Raw genomic sequence first — 15,972 nt, 5'->3', positions numbered from 1 at the left:
GTAGAGTATTTTCACAATGTCCACTCCGAGCGTCCAAACTGTTGATGCTGTGTTGTAGGAAAATACACGTGCTCTAGCCAACGACGGAAAAGTTCTTTTGTAAGTTTTCCTGATTTTGAGACGGTAAGATATACGTTGCGGGGGCGAAACAATGTCGTACACACGTGAGCTGAACTCACTTGTTGGCTCCTTCAGAACAATAAGCAATGGTGTCAACAAGGCACCATCGGCGAAGATGATCGATTGTATTGTAAAACTGTGTCTTGTCGCACTCACGGATTGGACAACTCTTTCCACTTTCTTTATTCCCTGAGCAGCCAAAATTCGACCGCCATGCATTTCTAGTTGCAAACCACTTTGACGGAGTTGTACACATTACCTGGGCCGAATTGGATAATATGGTACTTTACATCGTCAATAAAAGCATTTACGGTTCTCAATATGTCCTCTTTATCTTCAGAAGTATGCGCCGTAGATATAAATTTCGTCACTCTCCGCGATACGATTTTGTGTGATGTTTTAAACTTCCATAACCAGGTATGTGATGCCTTAAATGATGGAAGGTGAAATCTATTGCTGACCTGCTGAGCCCATCGTCGTAGACCAACATCGTGTACTGGACATAGAGCTTCAGACCGTCTTGGAATTGCCGAAGAACGTATCTTATCCTTCCGTGTTCCTCCACCAATGACTTGCTTTTCCCAGCGTTCTAGCTGCTGACTTGACGTTACCTTTCTGAACTTTGATTGTACGGATCGAAGGGATAGCTGTCTCTAAATACCACTTCTCCAATAATTGACAGCCTTTTGTTTGTACGCAAAAGGTGATGTCTACTTGACCATGTCCGGTTGTGCACGCAGAAAAACACTTCTCCAGAAATATACGTTGGGTATTCCAAGCCCGTCGGGATACATATTAGCATGTGATTAAGGTAGTATCTATAACGTGCATATAGCTACTCCTACACTTATTTGCAAAAGACATTGGAAGTGATTAGGATAAGACAAACCTTCTATGCATAATCCCTGTTTGCCAACCTTCCTAAATATGACCCACATTTTCGTAAGGTCTTAGGCTCCTTCCACATGCTTTTCCGCAGACTAGAAGACACTGGCCGGAAACTTAACCCAGTTTTCAGATATCGCAATAATCGCATCCATTACGCTTGTAATAGTCATAGACACAGTACTTTGAGCCACACTAGAATCTTCTGACACTCCGACCTGGAATCCCGGTCACTCACGTAACGCAAGAAAACCCACATCTTTTCGTCATTACTTAGTGCGCCGCCCCAAGTTTCGGTTGATTCTCCTAAAATGTGTTGTGCTAACCACTCTACATTTTTTCATAAACATGTGTTTCTTTTTCTTTTTATTGTAATCATAATTTCCAACATTTCTATGCAGTAAGTTATTCACAGAGCCGTAGCTAGAGGGGACGAGCGGGGCGGTTGCCCCAGGCGCTGATAGCAAGAGGGTGCCAAACGAACAAGAAGAAAGAAAAAGTGTTGAAAATGAGTAAACGAGGCGTGGCCTCGAAAAAGCATTGGCGTCCAATTAAATCAATATTTTCGGTTTGCAATATTGATCGACCCTGGCGTCTTGGTGATTTATTTGACCATTATATTTCGTTATCATATTTGTAGCATCATATTATAAACAATACAGGGACATGTAACACCATTTGGTATCTACCTTACTAATTGAACATTACTACAAATTGTGGTGATATTACGAACAAGCCAGTTCACAGTTTCGGCCTCCGTGGTAGCGTACCAAATTCTACTTAGTAGATCAAAAACTTTATTTTATCATACTTTCTTTAGGTAACTACGGCTCAGGCAATATGGATGATAGTGGGATGAATTGGTGAAATGAAAACAGTGGGAGGAAACGGGACCACCCCAAAAACTCCCATGCACACAGTGTTTGTCCACCATAAAACTCATATAGCACGACCAGGGATCATTCCGACGACCTCTAGCACCAGATGTAGAGCCTTGCTTACTGAGCTATCGTAGATCAAACATCGGTTCGGTTGACATTCTACGCAGACCGGCCATAATAACTAGCATTTCTCCGATTTTTCCTTTACTTAAAAAGGTAAATTCTGTACTACCAGACATGTCAACTCTGACGCGAAGTCGTAGTAGTACACTACTTTACAGCCTTGAATAAAGAGTCAGTTTCCCAAACACATTATATTACGATTAACATAGGCTGACAGTATTAGTTTCCGATCCGTCTTTTACAGTGTCCAGGCTGAACCGGCACAGCCTGGAAATACATATGCCCGGTTCGGCCCTATAGCATTTGTGTCCGACTCGAAATGTGCTCTGTTAGGTCCAGTTTGATATACTTGAAACGGGCAGGGCCGAGCCGGGTAATCCGCCGGGCCAAACGGGCGCGCCCGGCCCGTGCAGCGCTCTGGTCTGTTACGAGCTGGAGTTCCTTTTATAAAGGGTATACTACACTAACAAATCCAAAGTCCATCATTAACGAGATAAATTATTCAATAACATTCACAGTTAAGAGCAATTATCATTTTATTTGCAAGATTAGTAATACAACATTTATTAACACTTTCTATTGGATTTGAATTATAACCTTACTTTCTTATTTGTTCTGGGCCAATACAAAAACTTATAAATATTATAAAATATACATTTAAATAAAGTAATGGTTAACAAATTGATTCTTTCTTGTTGTAACTCTCTCCAAAGGATTGCTATTTTTCAAGGAGCTGGAGCGGATGAATAACTTAAGAATTAGGATAAACACTACCACGCACACAAGAAACAACAGTCACTTGCATAAACCAATTGCTATTCATTCCATATACCGTGCTTGCTTACCTATATCGTCAGAAACCCACATCTTCCACACATGTACTGGAACCAGTCTTATTGCAAGCTCTGAAAGACCTCTCATAAATATTAGTGAAACTAATTTTATTTATGAAGAGCTGTGTCCATCATGTGTGTTAATGAAATTATTTTACTGACGAAAAGCTGAAATATCCATCAGGTGGTAATGGAATTATTTTACTGACGAAGAGCTGAAAGATCCATCACAAACGTTAATAAAACTAAATTTTTTGCAATGAGCTGCAAGATCCCTCAAAGATGTTAAACTAAATTTATTGATGAAGAGCTGAAAGATCCCTGAAAAAGTTAACTGAAACTAAATTAATTGACGAAGAGCTGAAAGATCCCTCACAGATGTTAATGGTACTAAATTTATTGACGAAGAGATAAATGATCCTTCACAAATGTTAATGAAACTAAATTTATTGACGAAGAGATAAATGATCTCTCAGAGATGTTAATGGAACTAAATTTATTGACGAAGAGATAAATGATCCTTCACAAATGTTAATGGAACTAAATTTATTGACGAAGAGATAAATGATCCCTCACAGATGTTAATGAAACTAAATTTATTGACGAAGAGCTTAAAGATCCATTACGGATGTTAATGAAACTAAATTTATTGACGAAGAGAAGCCAAAGACTGTTTTTGACTTTCAATGTTCTTAATGCAATAAACAACCTATCCCGATAACATGAAGAGTGACGGATGAAAGCACACATTTACAATTACAATAATCGCAGCACATTTCACGTCCTTATTGTAACGGAACTGAAGGAAATTACTTCACGCTTTTATGATCCGTCCGATCATTCGTATAATTACCATGTAACAATTGTTTCGTCCGAACTTGTAGCGAAATACCCACACAAAATTATTTACAGAAACTATTTTATTTATTTACTGAACACACTTTTGTTTCTAAAAATTCAGTGATTTTGAGCAATTATCATTTTCACCAATTTAACCCTCAATTTGTATCGCTGGAATCAGATTGCTGTTTCGCACTGTTCCACTTTTCGATAGCTGCCTTTGCCCAGAAATATTTGTAATGTAAAGAATATACAGTAGACTTCCGAGTATCCGGTTCGTGACTATGCGACGTAGTTTTCTTCTATCGTAATTAAAAGAGGAAGGTAAGGCGTTGCATTGGCCAAGACATTGGAAGCGTGCGTCTGCTACGACCTTCGTATATATTCTGTGCAAAATACAAGTTGTGACAGGAAAAGAGCAGCGTTCTGCTCCTTGTTCATTGTTTCGTCAATGTGTAACGGACCTCAATACAGTACGCTTGCCACTGTTCCTGATTATAACTGTACAGTACGTACAGTACTGTATTCGTAAATTGTTCTTGGGGAATGCTTAATGAGTTCATAGAACTCCGGCATATCAGGCTTTGTTGTCAGGGCCGCAACTAGGGGGGGGGCAGAGGGGGCACGTGCCCCGGGCGCGTGGTTGGAGGGGGCGCCGGAAAGAAGATATATCAATTGTTTTAAAAATCGCACCCTTTCCCTTGAGGAACTTATTCTAGAGGTTAAAAGAAATCAAAAGTTTACTTGGCCTTTTCCATGGGACCTCTTTTCGTTGATTATATATATATATATAGAGAGAGAGAGAGAGTGAGAGTGAGTCTCATCTAAATAGGTGTAATGTCATACATTAAAAACCTAATATTGCATGCATTTGTTCCCTTGGGCGACCACAGAGAATCCGCCCCCCTTTTCTTTTCCTACCACAAGGAGCTGTTTGTTTGTATAATTCCATTGAGAACAGCTCTGAAGTTTAAAACGCTGTTATCAATAGGGGCGGGGGCGAAAAGTTCCCGATTTTTGTTGCTTGCTGGTGGTTGAAGAGTTTAGCTCAGACGCGCCCCCTGTAATGTTACGCAATTGCTGTAATGTTTTTAAAATAGAGGGCAGTTTTGTGGCGGAAAAGATAATTTACACGCCTCGGTGTATTTAATTGTTTCTTGTATGCCTACCAAGAGATTTTGCGAGTGAAGGCTGTATGAAGCTTTATCTATTAGTTTTGCTTGAGAGCTTTTCGAGGCATTTTGAATTTTTATCTATCAGTCCAACTTATGCTTTATTATGCTTTATTGTTAATTTCAATCATTTTTTTACATTAATCGTGTATAATGTATAATATTTACTATACATTAAATAATCTAAATATCTTGATCTATTTATTAATATTTTATGAAGCAATTTCTTTCATATTTAATGAACTTTCTAATTAATGCACTGTAAAGAGAGATGCTTTGCTCGAATCAGTTTTTTCTATCACTTGTGTGCACCTTAGAGGTGCATATATACAGAAAGAGAAAGTATACAGAAAGGTGCCCAAAAGGTACAGAAAGTGCTCAAGTTCGAGAGGTACACATAACAATATAGTGTGGAGTTCTTGTGTGCTTCATTGTTGATGGAAAGTTTTCTTCTTTTCTCCACATCAAAGGATTACACCGAAAAATTTACAGAAATAAAAATAATCTTTTCATTGTTGCATTGTTATGTTCTCAATGATTTTGGATCGTAAATATTGGTTTTAAAAACATTTCTCATCAGAATTGGCATTTTGCAAACTCATTGACCATCTGATCAACACTCAAACTATAATGAAAAACTTTGACGCTTTGGAACACCCGTGACATCAATAGTCGCGCGGGCTACAGATGTAGTCCATGAAACTTTCAAGCAAAATAACAATGAGATCCTTTCGATTTTACGTTTGACCACACACTAAACACGCAGAATGATAGTTGATAGAAAGGTACACAGACACCCTTTGAGTTATCATCTCGAATTACTTTGCGGCAAGGAAAATAAAAACGCTGGGCTACAATGGTAGCCCGCGCACGTATTGGAGGGTTAAAGTACTTAAAAATCGATATAATTGGTTTCATTAAGAATGTTATTTACAGTTGCAATCCATAAGTGATACTTTTCGACTAAACCTGGGGGGGGGGGGCGCCGAATTGTGTGTTTGCCCCGGGTGACAGAAACCCTAGTTGCGGGTCTGTTTGTTGTTATCCGGCCTGCAATTCCGCACATTAGACCGGATACTCGGAAGTCTAATGTATTGTTAATAAATTGCAAAAACATTGCAAGCTTTAATTTATACTTATTCTAAGACATAAATAATACATATAAATATTCGAGTCTGTTTGCCCTGAACTATACTACCTGCGTGACACAAATCCACCTTACTAGTTGAGGGTTAACTTCCCTGATATTTCACTGTTTGTAATGAGACTACAAGTGTTAACAGTATTTTAATGTTACTGTTTTTAAATTTCATCAGCTAATGCCGAGGATGACTGGTTTCACAAAGACATTAATAACAACGACGTACTCTACAAAATAATCTTTGATGTTACTGTCTTAAAAAAGTAAACAAATAAATAATATATCCAGAACTGATTTTTTCTTTTTAAATACGTATACGACTTTATTATTACAGTCACTGACTTATTCCCTTGACTCTACACCCTTGATTCCCAAATTCATTTCCATAACCACATACATAATATTACTGACACTTTACATAAAAAAGAGAGCTTACAACTAAATCACAGAAAATACTACACCATCAATTCAATACTTATTTACTAAAAGCAATTAGCAAAATCACACAAATTACAAAACTAACAAAATTTAAATACTTACGGAACGTAAAATACCCTTATTTTTAATATTGAACTCTATATTCCTTAAGAGGGGGCGTGGTGGCTCAGTGGTAGAGCGTTCATCTCTGGTGTATGGGGTCCCTGGTTCGATCCCAGCTCGCGCCAAGTGAAATTTCTGGTGAACAAACACCGTGTGTGGGGGTTTCCTCGGGGTTCTCCCGTTTCCTCCTACCTTCCTTATTCCACCATTTCCTTCAATTCTCATCATCACCGTATCCTTTAGCCTAGCCGACATAACCTTGGGACGTAAAATTCAGAGATTTCGTTTCATTTTTCTATGTTCCCTAAGAACAAGTATTTATGAAGTCATTATTCATACACCGTTGGAAAACTTATAAACCACAGATTCCAACGAGATAACATTCGTGCAATTCCGTGGGATGAAACGTGGGTTCACCACTTCACGCCTGAATCGAAGGCTGCATCGATGGACTGGAAACATCAGTTTGAAGAAAATTCTTGGTGAAGGCGCTTTGGAAGCAATCCTAAAGTCATGTATGCTGTTTGATGCTTTTTCCGTATGCAGAGCCCTGATTTTTTTCCTGGAAGGGTTTTCGCAGCTCATAGACCGATATGATAAATGTCTCAATGTACGTGGTACTTATGTGGAAAAATAAAGGGACGTCTGATCTTGAATGTCACATGCTATTTTTGATCTTGCATCCCCATCTCTTGAGGAAACATATTTTCGACTCCCCTCGTATTATCGTATTTTGCATAATATACGTCTTCAAAGTTGTAATGATATTTTATCCTGATATGAGTAAAATTGAAAGATAACTTTTATACAGAGGTAATTAAATAAATAATCAAGAAATAAAAATGATATCGTATACTTTAAAAAAGGAAATGAAAATGATATTACGAATAGAAAATTTTAACTCTAAATCTAGTTCTTAAAGTCTGTCTATCGTGGAAACAAGTTACAACGTTGAAAGTTTTAGCTTCTTTCATAGTTTTCACCATCTATTGATTCTGTTAAAATGCTCTGCTGTGAGAAGCGAGTAAAAGTAAAGGTCGGCCCCTTTCAGGACAGACCCAAAGGCTGAGTACACTGGTAAAGGTTACACTTTAGTAACTTCGGGACGCATGAAGATGGTGCAGTCAGCACCACGGTTCCCCAGATTTGATTTTACAGAAGTTCGGCTGAACTTCTAAGCTGCACTGAAACAAGGAACACTTCCCGTTCCCACCGGGGATCGAATGCGGGCCGCTCAATTGATAGGTAGGCGCCTTACCGACTACTATCGCGGCCCTAAAGCTAGAGCTTACTAAATAAAATTGAAATTTCAGCAGCAAACGTTATGAATGAACTTGAAACGCATACCTCCCAAACTATTTGGAATAGAAACTTGCTTCTGTGTTGCAGATATATGTAAACTACTTAAAAGAAAAAAAAATTATCTAAAAATTAGATCGTATTTCTAATATTTGCGAGAAGGGAATCTCAATACATTTTCGGAAAATTCGTAATCTTCTAAAAATGACAACAGAAACCCAATTTCTATACGCACACGAAAGAACAATCATTAATTGCTCTACGATAATTAGTGTGGCAGGCTACGAAAGCTTTTAAAAGCCCCTGCAATGTTACTCTTCTTCTCTTCAGGTCTATATAACCCGAAAATTCTACCAAGCTTTTTATATCTATATTGTCAGTGTTCTGTATTTCCGGAGTCTTTTCATACATTTTACACCTTAAAAAGCTTTCTACAACAAAAATATTACATGTCTATATAATGCAAAAGATATGACTTTGTGGTGCAGTTACATTTCATTCGCTGTGAGGTAAAGTTGCGTTTATTGTTGTGAATGTCAATTCAGTTATTATAGTTATTGTGACCTGTGATTATTATGACAATTCAATATCTTCCTCCTGGTACCATCAGGACAATTCACTTCTTCAATATAATTCTTTATATAACGCTATTCGTAAGAGAATTATATTCTATTCAGATGTGCTTAAGAGCTTGACATACTAAACATAATACAAAATTTACCATTTTTCTTTTGCTTGATTCTCATAAGTGAAAAAAGATAATGAAATGGAACTTACCACAATCATAGATAATGTTATCTTATAACAGAAAATATGAACCTGAAAATTTTTCAGCGTGAACATTCATAGAAATTGCAGTGTTGCCAGAATAACGTTTCCTCCAAAATCTAAGTTAAGGCAGCGGCTAGAGGATCGAACTTAACTGCATCTGTTTACGTATCATGTTGTTTTGGTATCCTGTGAACTACTTTTTAAATACCATAATTATTTCATTTTAATGATTGCATGTTAAAGTATTTTCTTTATTACACAATAAACACAACTATTATTTAAAATTCTTGACAGTGTGGCTTCCTATCTATACTTCACGAAATCCGAAAGTAATTTAACGCCACGAATACGTTACAACTTGAGCGACTACTCCGAAATTTTCAATCGAAGCATTTGAAAATACACAATTAACAGTTCCAGCCCTCCCTAACAATTTTCCGCTTTTACGAATGAAACGGATTCAACGTAAAATTTGTTAATTACTATGTATCGATGATGATAAAGGACTCATCACATACTCCTATAAATAATACACATACCACTTATGCCTAATTATATGATTTTTGAATGCACTTTTTAAACATTGTAAAACATCAAATCATTATCACCAAAAAGAATGAGTTTTCAGCTTTTATGAAGAGAGCAGGGGAGTTTTTAAAAAATGCAGCCCTCCCAACTGTATTATAAGCACACTGTTGTTCAACACTAATGTACACAGTAGCTGACATATTTCTAGAACTTACTTGTTTGCTGCTGAAAAACCACTCGGTAAAATTCTTGTTAAGATGTACGACAACCCGGGATATTGCAAGACACAACCTCACAAAATTCTGAGATTTGTTCGTTCAAGAAATAAAACACGAAGGTGTCTTGTACCTCTATGCTAACCTTTAAGCTCGAGTTAGAAGGGCAACGTTCACAAACTTTGTTTTCTGTACCTTTACCTAAATACACTAATACTTTTTTAAAAGTAAAGCCAGGTAAATTACTGTTATTACGTAGGCGGAAGAGTTACGTAAAATAAATAAATAATACAATAAAATCATGATACTGTATCAGCCCTACCTTAAGTAAGAGTAGAACAATGATGTTCACAAACTTAACTTAAAATTTCTTACCTAATACGTAAAAATTTTCGCAATGTCGTATTTATTATTAATCACAACCATTCAGTTGGTATATAAGCAACCGCAACTAGTGACGTAACCAGGGGGAAGGGTTAAACGGGGCTTATGCCCCGGGCGCCGGATTGGGGGGGGGTGCACAACTGGGCAAATATATAATGTCACTATAAGGCAAGAAAGGAATTTTAAACTAAACTAAACTAAAGATTATAAAAAAATTATCTCAGAAACTTAACAGAACAACAAGGACTCACAACCTTAGGATCATATCCATAGAGCATAAGTTAGCTTTAAACCTATCTTTTGAGGACATTGTAAAAACCTTTGCAGGCAGGAAAGCTCGCAAAGCAGCGCCGTAACTTAGACTTTTTTCTGGGAAAGGGGCAAGCATTAATACGAGTATTTGGCCCCCCTAGAAAAAGTTGTTTCCTAATTCTTGGGCCCCCTTTTTCCATCTTTCTCTTACTCTTTATGGGGACCCAGGAGCCTGTAGCCCCTCCCGCATGGCAAGGTCTGTGGGCCGTTAGTTACGCCTCTGGGCTCGTTCCATACGTGACAAATTAATTAAAGGGTCAATAATTACAGATCTCAAAGCCATGCGAATAAATATTTTCTAAGGCCCCTAATAGTAGACATTTTTACTGAAATGGGCCCACGACTCATTTTCGTTTTATCTTTTTTGTGCTGTTTTATTTGTGTAATGTAGTAAACCTGTTTGATGCTTCATTCATAATTTCATGTTCGTATTGTATATAGAGTAAGAAACTTTGTCTTAAAATGGGCCCCCATCGAATGGTAGGGAGCTTCCCTGGGGGACAGTTGCCCCCTGGCCCCCACAAGTTACGGCCCTGCCGCAAAGTTAATGTTTAGTCCAGCTTTTTGTCCTTTATTTAACTTACATCGATTTACGAGATCTGCAAAATGTCCGAGTATAATACTCGAGACAACAACTTGACTGTTTGTCATAATTAGATATTCTATTCTGAAGTAATAGACTGTTGAGTCATTCTAAACATATGCACATCCCGATGTAATTCCAAGAACATTGTGATTTGCAGTTATTATGATAAAACTATAAGAATATGTCAAGCATGCTACTCTCAGATTATTTGGCAATCAAATAGTAATTAGTTTGGTGTTTTACCTTGTACTAAAAATTAAATTATGCCCTGCAATTTTGAAATCAAGCTTTACCACTTGGAAAAAAAAAGAAAGAAAAAGGAGAATTACTGTGATGACAACATCGGTGTAGTCGGTGAGCATTTTGGTTTAGTTTATCAGGAGGAGGGAACTAAGGCAAGATCTTGCCCCGGGTGACAACTAGCCTAATTGGGTCACTGACCGCAACATTCAATTCCCATGCGATTCTACACAAAACTGTTACCGACTAAAACTTCCGTTACTGCTAGATGCCTATCTAGATTGTGTAGCACTTTCATGGAATAAAGTTACCCTGGGTGTTTACATGCCATAAGCTTAATACAAAAACGCCACAGGAATCCAGGCTAAAATAATAAGAACGATGCAAATCTATATTCCTCATAAATTGAGAATACAACATGCTAAAAAATCAATATCGAAAGTGAAATATTAAAAAGAAAAAGATTAGACATGAAAATCTAACTTTTCTCACAGAAAAAATGCAGTTGAAAATGTCACGATCTAAATAAAAAGTAGTTGGTCAAAAATAGAAATTTTGGAAAGGTGGAAAACTGTAACACAAGATGAAGGGTAAGGAGAAAAAACAAGGAATGTCCATGTGTGTGCTTTATCGGGTGCTTTGTCCCTATTTGTTGGTGACTCTTAGTACTACTATTTGACTGTATATGCCATGCATGCCTAGATGTAGAAATATTCATGTAAGAAAGGCAAAAGATTTGACTAATCCTATTCCTTTTACGCGGTTTTCATTATTAAAACGCCGTTTTCTCGAAAATGCACTTTTGTGACATTCCTTCTTCCCTCCCCCCTTCCCTTCAGATGTAGTGTTTCTAATAGAATAAATTAAAAGTCTGACATACTAAAAATAATACAAAATTTACCACTTTTCTTTTGCTTATTTTTCATAAGTGAAAAGAGATAATGAAATGCAACTTACCACAATCATAGATAATGTTATTCTACAACAGAAAATATGAACTTAAAGAATTTTCAGTGTTGCTATCCATAGAAATTACAGTGTTGCCAGAATAACATTTCTCCCAAAATCTAAGTTGAGGCAGAGACTAGAGGAACGAACTGAACTGCATTTAATTACATATCATATTGTTTTGGTATTCTGTGAACTAGTTTTTAAATAGCATTATTATTTGATTTTAATAACTATATGTTAAAACTATTTTATTTAAAAAAAAGTAGTTTACATGATTCCGAAACAACATGATATGTAATCAAATGTAGTTGAGTTTGTTTCTCTAGTCGCTACCTTAGAACTTAGATTTCGGGGAAAATGTTATTCTGGCAACACTATAATCTCTACGGATGGCAACACTGAAAATTCTTCAGGCTCATATTTTCTGTTGTAGAATAACATTATCTATGACTGTGGTAAGTTGCATTTCATTATCTCCTTTCACTTATGAATAAACAAGCAAAAGAAAAATGCTAAATTTTGTATTATATTTAATGTCAGGCTTTTAAGGGTATAAAGGTATGATAATCAAAGCCCCTAAAAATGTAGAAACGAACACATGAGGAAGAAAGTATAAGGTTTTTACAAAAAATATCCCGACTGAAAATGAAGAAGAGTATACCAAACTTTTAGATCATTAGACCACAAGGGACGAAATAAAAAAAAAAAAAAGTTAAACAGCGTGTTGTATGTAAAGAGCGAATAGACAGACGAATTAAGAAAACATAAAATAAAAATTAAATGGAACAGTCTTGCGAAGTACAGATTAAAATAACAGCATATTCAAGTTAAACTACAGGGTTTATCCGGGAAGTCGCAGGACTGATTTTTTGCCCGAGAAAACGTGAAGGATGAGGATGTTACTGCGCTGGTTGGGTGGGAGGAGTCTTAGCTACCAGCGCAGCAGTCATCAGTCGTCTCCAAGCCTTCACGGAGTGTAGATCGATGAACTTCTTTCAAGGTGCCTTATAATCACCACAATGAATTGTTTGTTAGAGCAGCGTTACGCGGTGAAGTTTTGATCAAATTGGGTAAAACTGCGAGTGAGACCCATGACATGATCAAGACTGCTTATGGGAATGATGTCATGGGTCGATCAAAGCCCGCATGAGCAAGCCGAAAATGAAATTGATCATTTTTTTGACTGCAAAGTGGTTCCCAGAGAGTTTGTACCGCCTGGTCAGATTGTGAATGCTGCATTCTACGTGGAAGTACTTGAAAGACTCCGAAAACAGGTCGCCCGCGTCCGTCCAGCAATCGCTGGATCATGAAAGCCTCATCACGACAATGTACCGAGCTACACAGCCTTTGTTGTCATGGACTTTCTGACCAAACATGACATCACACAGCTTTCCCAGCCACTCTACAGCCCAGATGTCGCTCCTGCAGACTTCTTTCTCTTCCCCCGACTGAAAAGGGTGATGAAAGGACTGCACCACGGTTCGGTCCAGGGCATTCAAGACGCCGTAACGAGGGAACTGAAGAGCATTTCAGTTTCTGCGTTCCAGGGAGCCTTCAGTGATTGGTAGAGTCGCTAGAAACGCTGTGTTGATCCAGAAGGTACATATTTTGAAAACTATTAAGTCGATGTGCCAAAATTGTGAATATTAATATATCAGTCCGACTACTTTTCGGACTAACCCTATATTTTAGGTATAAGGAAACAATATAACGAAATCTTTTGGCGTACCTATTAAAATATAAGACATTAAAACTGTCACACGCCATTAAGATAAAATAGAACATAATCTGTTTATCTATACAATACAACATATCAAGTCTCAAAAAACAAATATGTGATGTTTCTTACAGTTACGGAGGGCAACGTTCCTACTAGAAATTTAGAAAATAACATACTCCTTATCAAAACACCATTAGAAAACATTATCACTCTACTAAGAAATACTCTTCTACAGAATGTTTCAAATAGAAAGGTTTCGGTTATGTTGTTGTATATACATTTCTGTCACTCCCCTTCTTTTGTAATCAGAATAATCTCTATGAAATGATATCTATTTACTGTGAGTCTTTTCGTGTCTTTTCAGATATCGTTTTGTTGTAAACGACTTTCCGCATGCACACAAAAACAACCTCTCAGTAGTATGAATCTCGCGATGCAAGTACATCTGATCTTTCCGTCGGAACGCTTTAGTGCATATATCACATACATACGGCCTATCTGGATCATGTGTTAGAACATGCCTTTTCATCTGATACAACTTTTCATAGCTTTTATCACATTTTTGACATTTGTATATCTTTTGAGTGTGAGTCAAGTGTTTGTGTTTCTGAAACAGTTCTCTGGAGGCAAACACTTGGTTGCAAATTTCGCAGCGAACTTCCTCATGTGTACCGTACAACGCATGAAGAATAAAATCAGTGTTATTGCTAAATATCTTGTCACATTTGGAACACTGGAAATGAGTATCGCCAGTGTTGAATGTTGAGCTGCTATCTGGACCATCATTACCAACGTCTTCATCATCGTCTTCTGAGGCTCTACTTTCTTCTAGAGGGTCAATTTCATCAAATTCCATATCATTTTTCACTATGAGGAACCTGCAAATAAATTATTCCAAAATAATGAGTCTGCTCCTCAATGTTTTAAGACACTTATAATTACGAAAAACAAAATCGCAAGCATACATTCATTTCACAAGGACTGTCTAAATGTAATCAATATTTAGTGAAGACATACTTTTAATACATCTTGTCTCAAAGATATCAAAACAGTTTCGACAAAGTTTTTTATCTTTCTCAGTGGCTTAAAAATTCCTACTCTACATCTCCTGTCAGAGTAATATCATTTTGCACTGTTGATGGTACTGTAGAAATGAAGAATGTAGTTCCTTACTTACTGTTAGAACTGCACATTGTAAAATTATTTCTTTCTGATTCCTTAAAATATCATGGTTTCTTATAAATACATACAAAATCGAAATATGTACCTCCTTACATTTTAATTATCTTTCAGCATAACTTCACTATGTTTACAAATACAGTGGCATATACTTGTTTAACGGCTTGGACTACAACCTTTATAACATATGTACATTATTATTATTATTAGTAGTAGTAGTAGTATTGAAGTTTACTTTCCACGTTATTATATAGTTTTTTAAATACGGAAAAAACCTTACTACACACTTTCCTTTTATCAAGTAAATAAATATGATTTGCTCTTAACTAGAAAGACTTATTTTATCTCATTAGTTTAATTACGGAAAAACGATCGTACATTTCAACCTTCATTTGCTGCATGAATGTCCCTACATTTTGCTTTGGATAGGTGGTAACCCTACCACCAGAGCAAATGGAAGCTGTCCGAGTAACAAAGAACGCTGAAATAGGCGATTAGCCAAACAAGGAGCCTTAGTGACGCAAATAATGAAACAAGTATTTACCCCTGCTATGCCAACTATCGCAAAATATTATAAAACACAAAATTTTCGTTGCATTGACGCAAACTGGAGGCTCAAGGTGTCCGAGACCCCCAAAATGCCTTGTCATTACTCGTATAATTTCCCATTACTCTTCGCTCACGCCCAAGAAACCGATTTCTTCAGAGGCAATTGCTGTTACCTAGCAGCCCGTTTGTACGCTGTGGGCGGAGGTGGAACGAAGGGGAATGAGCTGATACGATTCTTGCTATAGCAGCTAAAGAGTGGTTTCTGCTGCGCTGTCATATCAAAGAACTCTTAAGTTAGCAAGACAGGCTGCGTGAAAAGAAAAAGTTAGTAGATCTTTCTAACTACATACAATTCTCAGAAACTTGTATCATTGAAATAAGATACTAAAAAATAAAATTATCAATAACATTTAGTTATTATAATAACTTAATCCTTTCCTTTAATTAATCCTTTCAAAATACATCAGCAGAAGGGTTTAGTAACTGTTAATTATTTTTAAGATTTTGTGCTGAAATAGTGGAAGGCTACGAAAATTACAAGTGGAAAAAAAAAAAAAAACTTTAGGAATGATCCACAAAAATGGATCAAAAGACTGCGATTTTGGCCAATAATTAGTTTGTAGATCAGAGACCACAAAATTTTTGAACGGAAAGTACATCATACTGAGTTAAGGAATAGTTTGGGTTTGGCTACACTATGCAA

At 36.8% G+C, this 15,972-nt stretch overlaps 1 protein-coding gene across 1 annotated transcript in view; it reads right to left on the bottom strand.

The window, feature by feature from the left end:
- Positions 1–2,527: 2,527 nt before the first annotated feature.
- Positions 2,528–15,972, bottom strand: part of LOC145690777 (uncharacterized) — a 97,948-nt gene continuing 84,503 nt past the window's right edge. Inside the window, exon 4 of the mRNA XM_081766028.1 lies at positions 2,528–14,419. Within this exon, the coding sequence (XP_081622154.1) occupies positions 13,873–14,419 (547 nt within the window). The 3' untranslated portion in view covers positions 2,528–13,872. The remainder of the gene's footprint in view (positions 14,420–15,972) is intronic.

This window comes from Thermobia domestica, chromosome 7 (assembly GCF_964235325.1).
Source record: "Thermobia domestica chromosome 7, izTheDome1.hap1.1, whole genome shotgun sequence".
Lineage (NCBI taxonomy): Eukaryota > Metazoa > Arthropoda > Insecta > Zygentoma > Lepismatidae > Thermobia > Thermobia domestica.
This window is presented reverse-complemented; position numbering and strand designations above follow the sequence as displayed.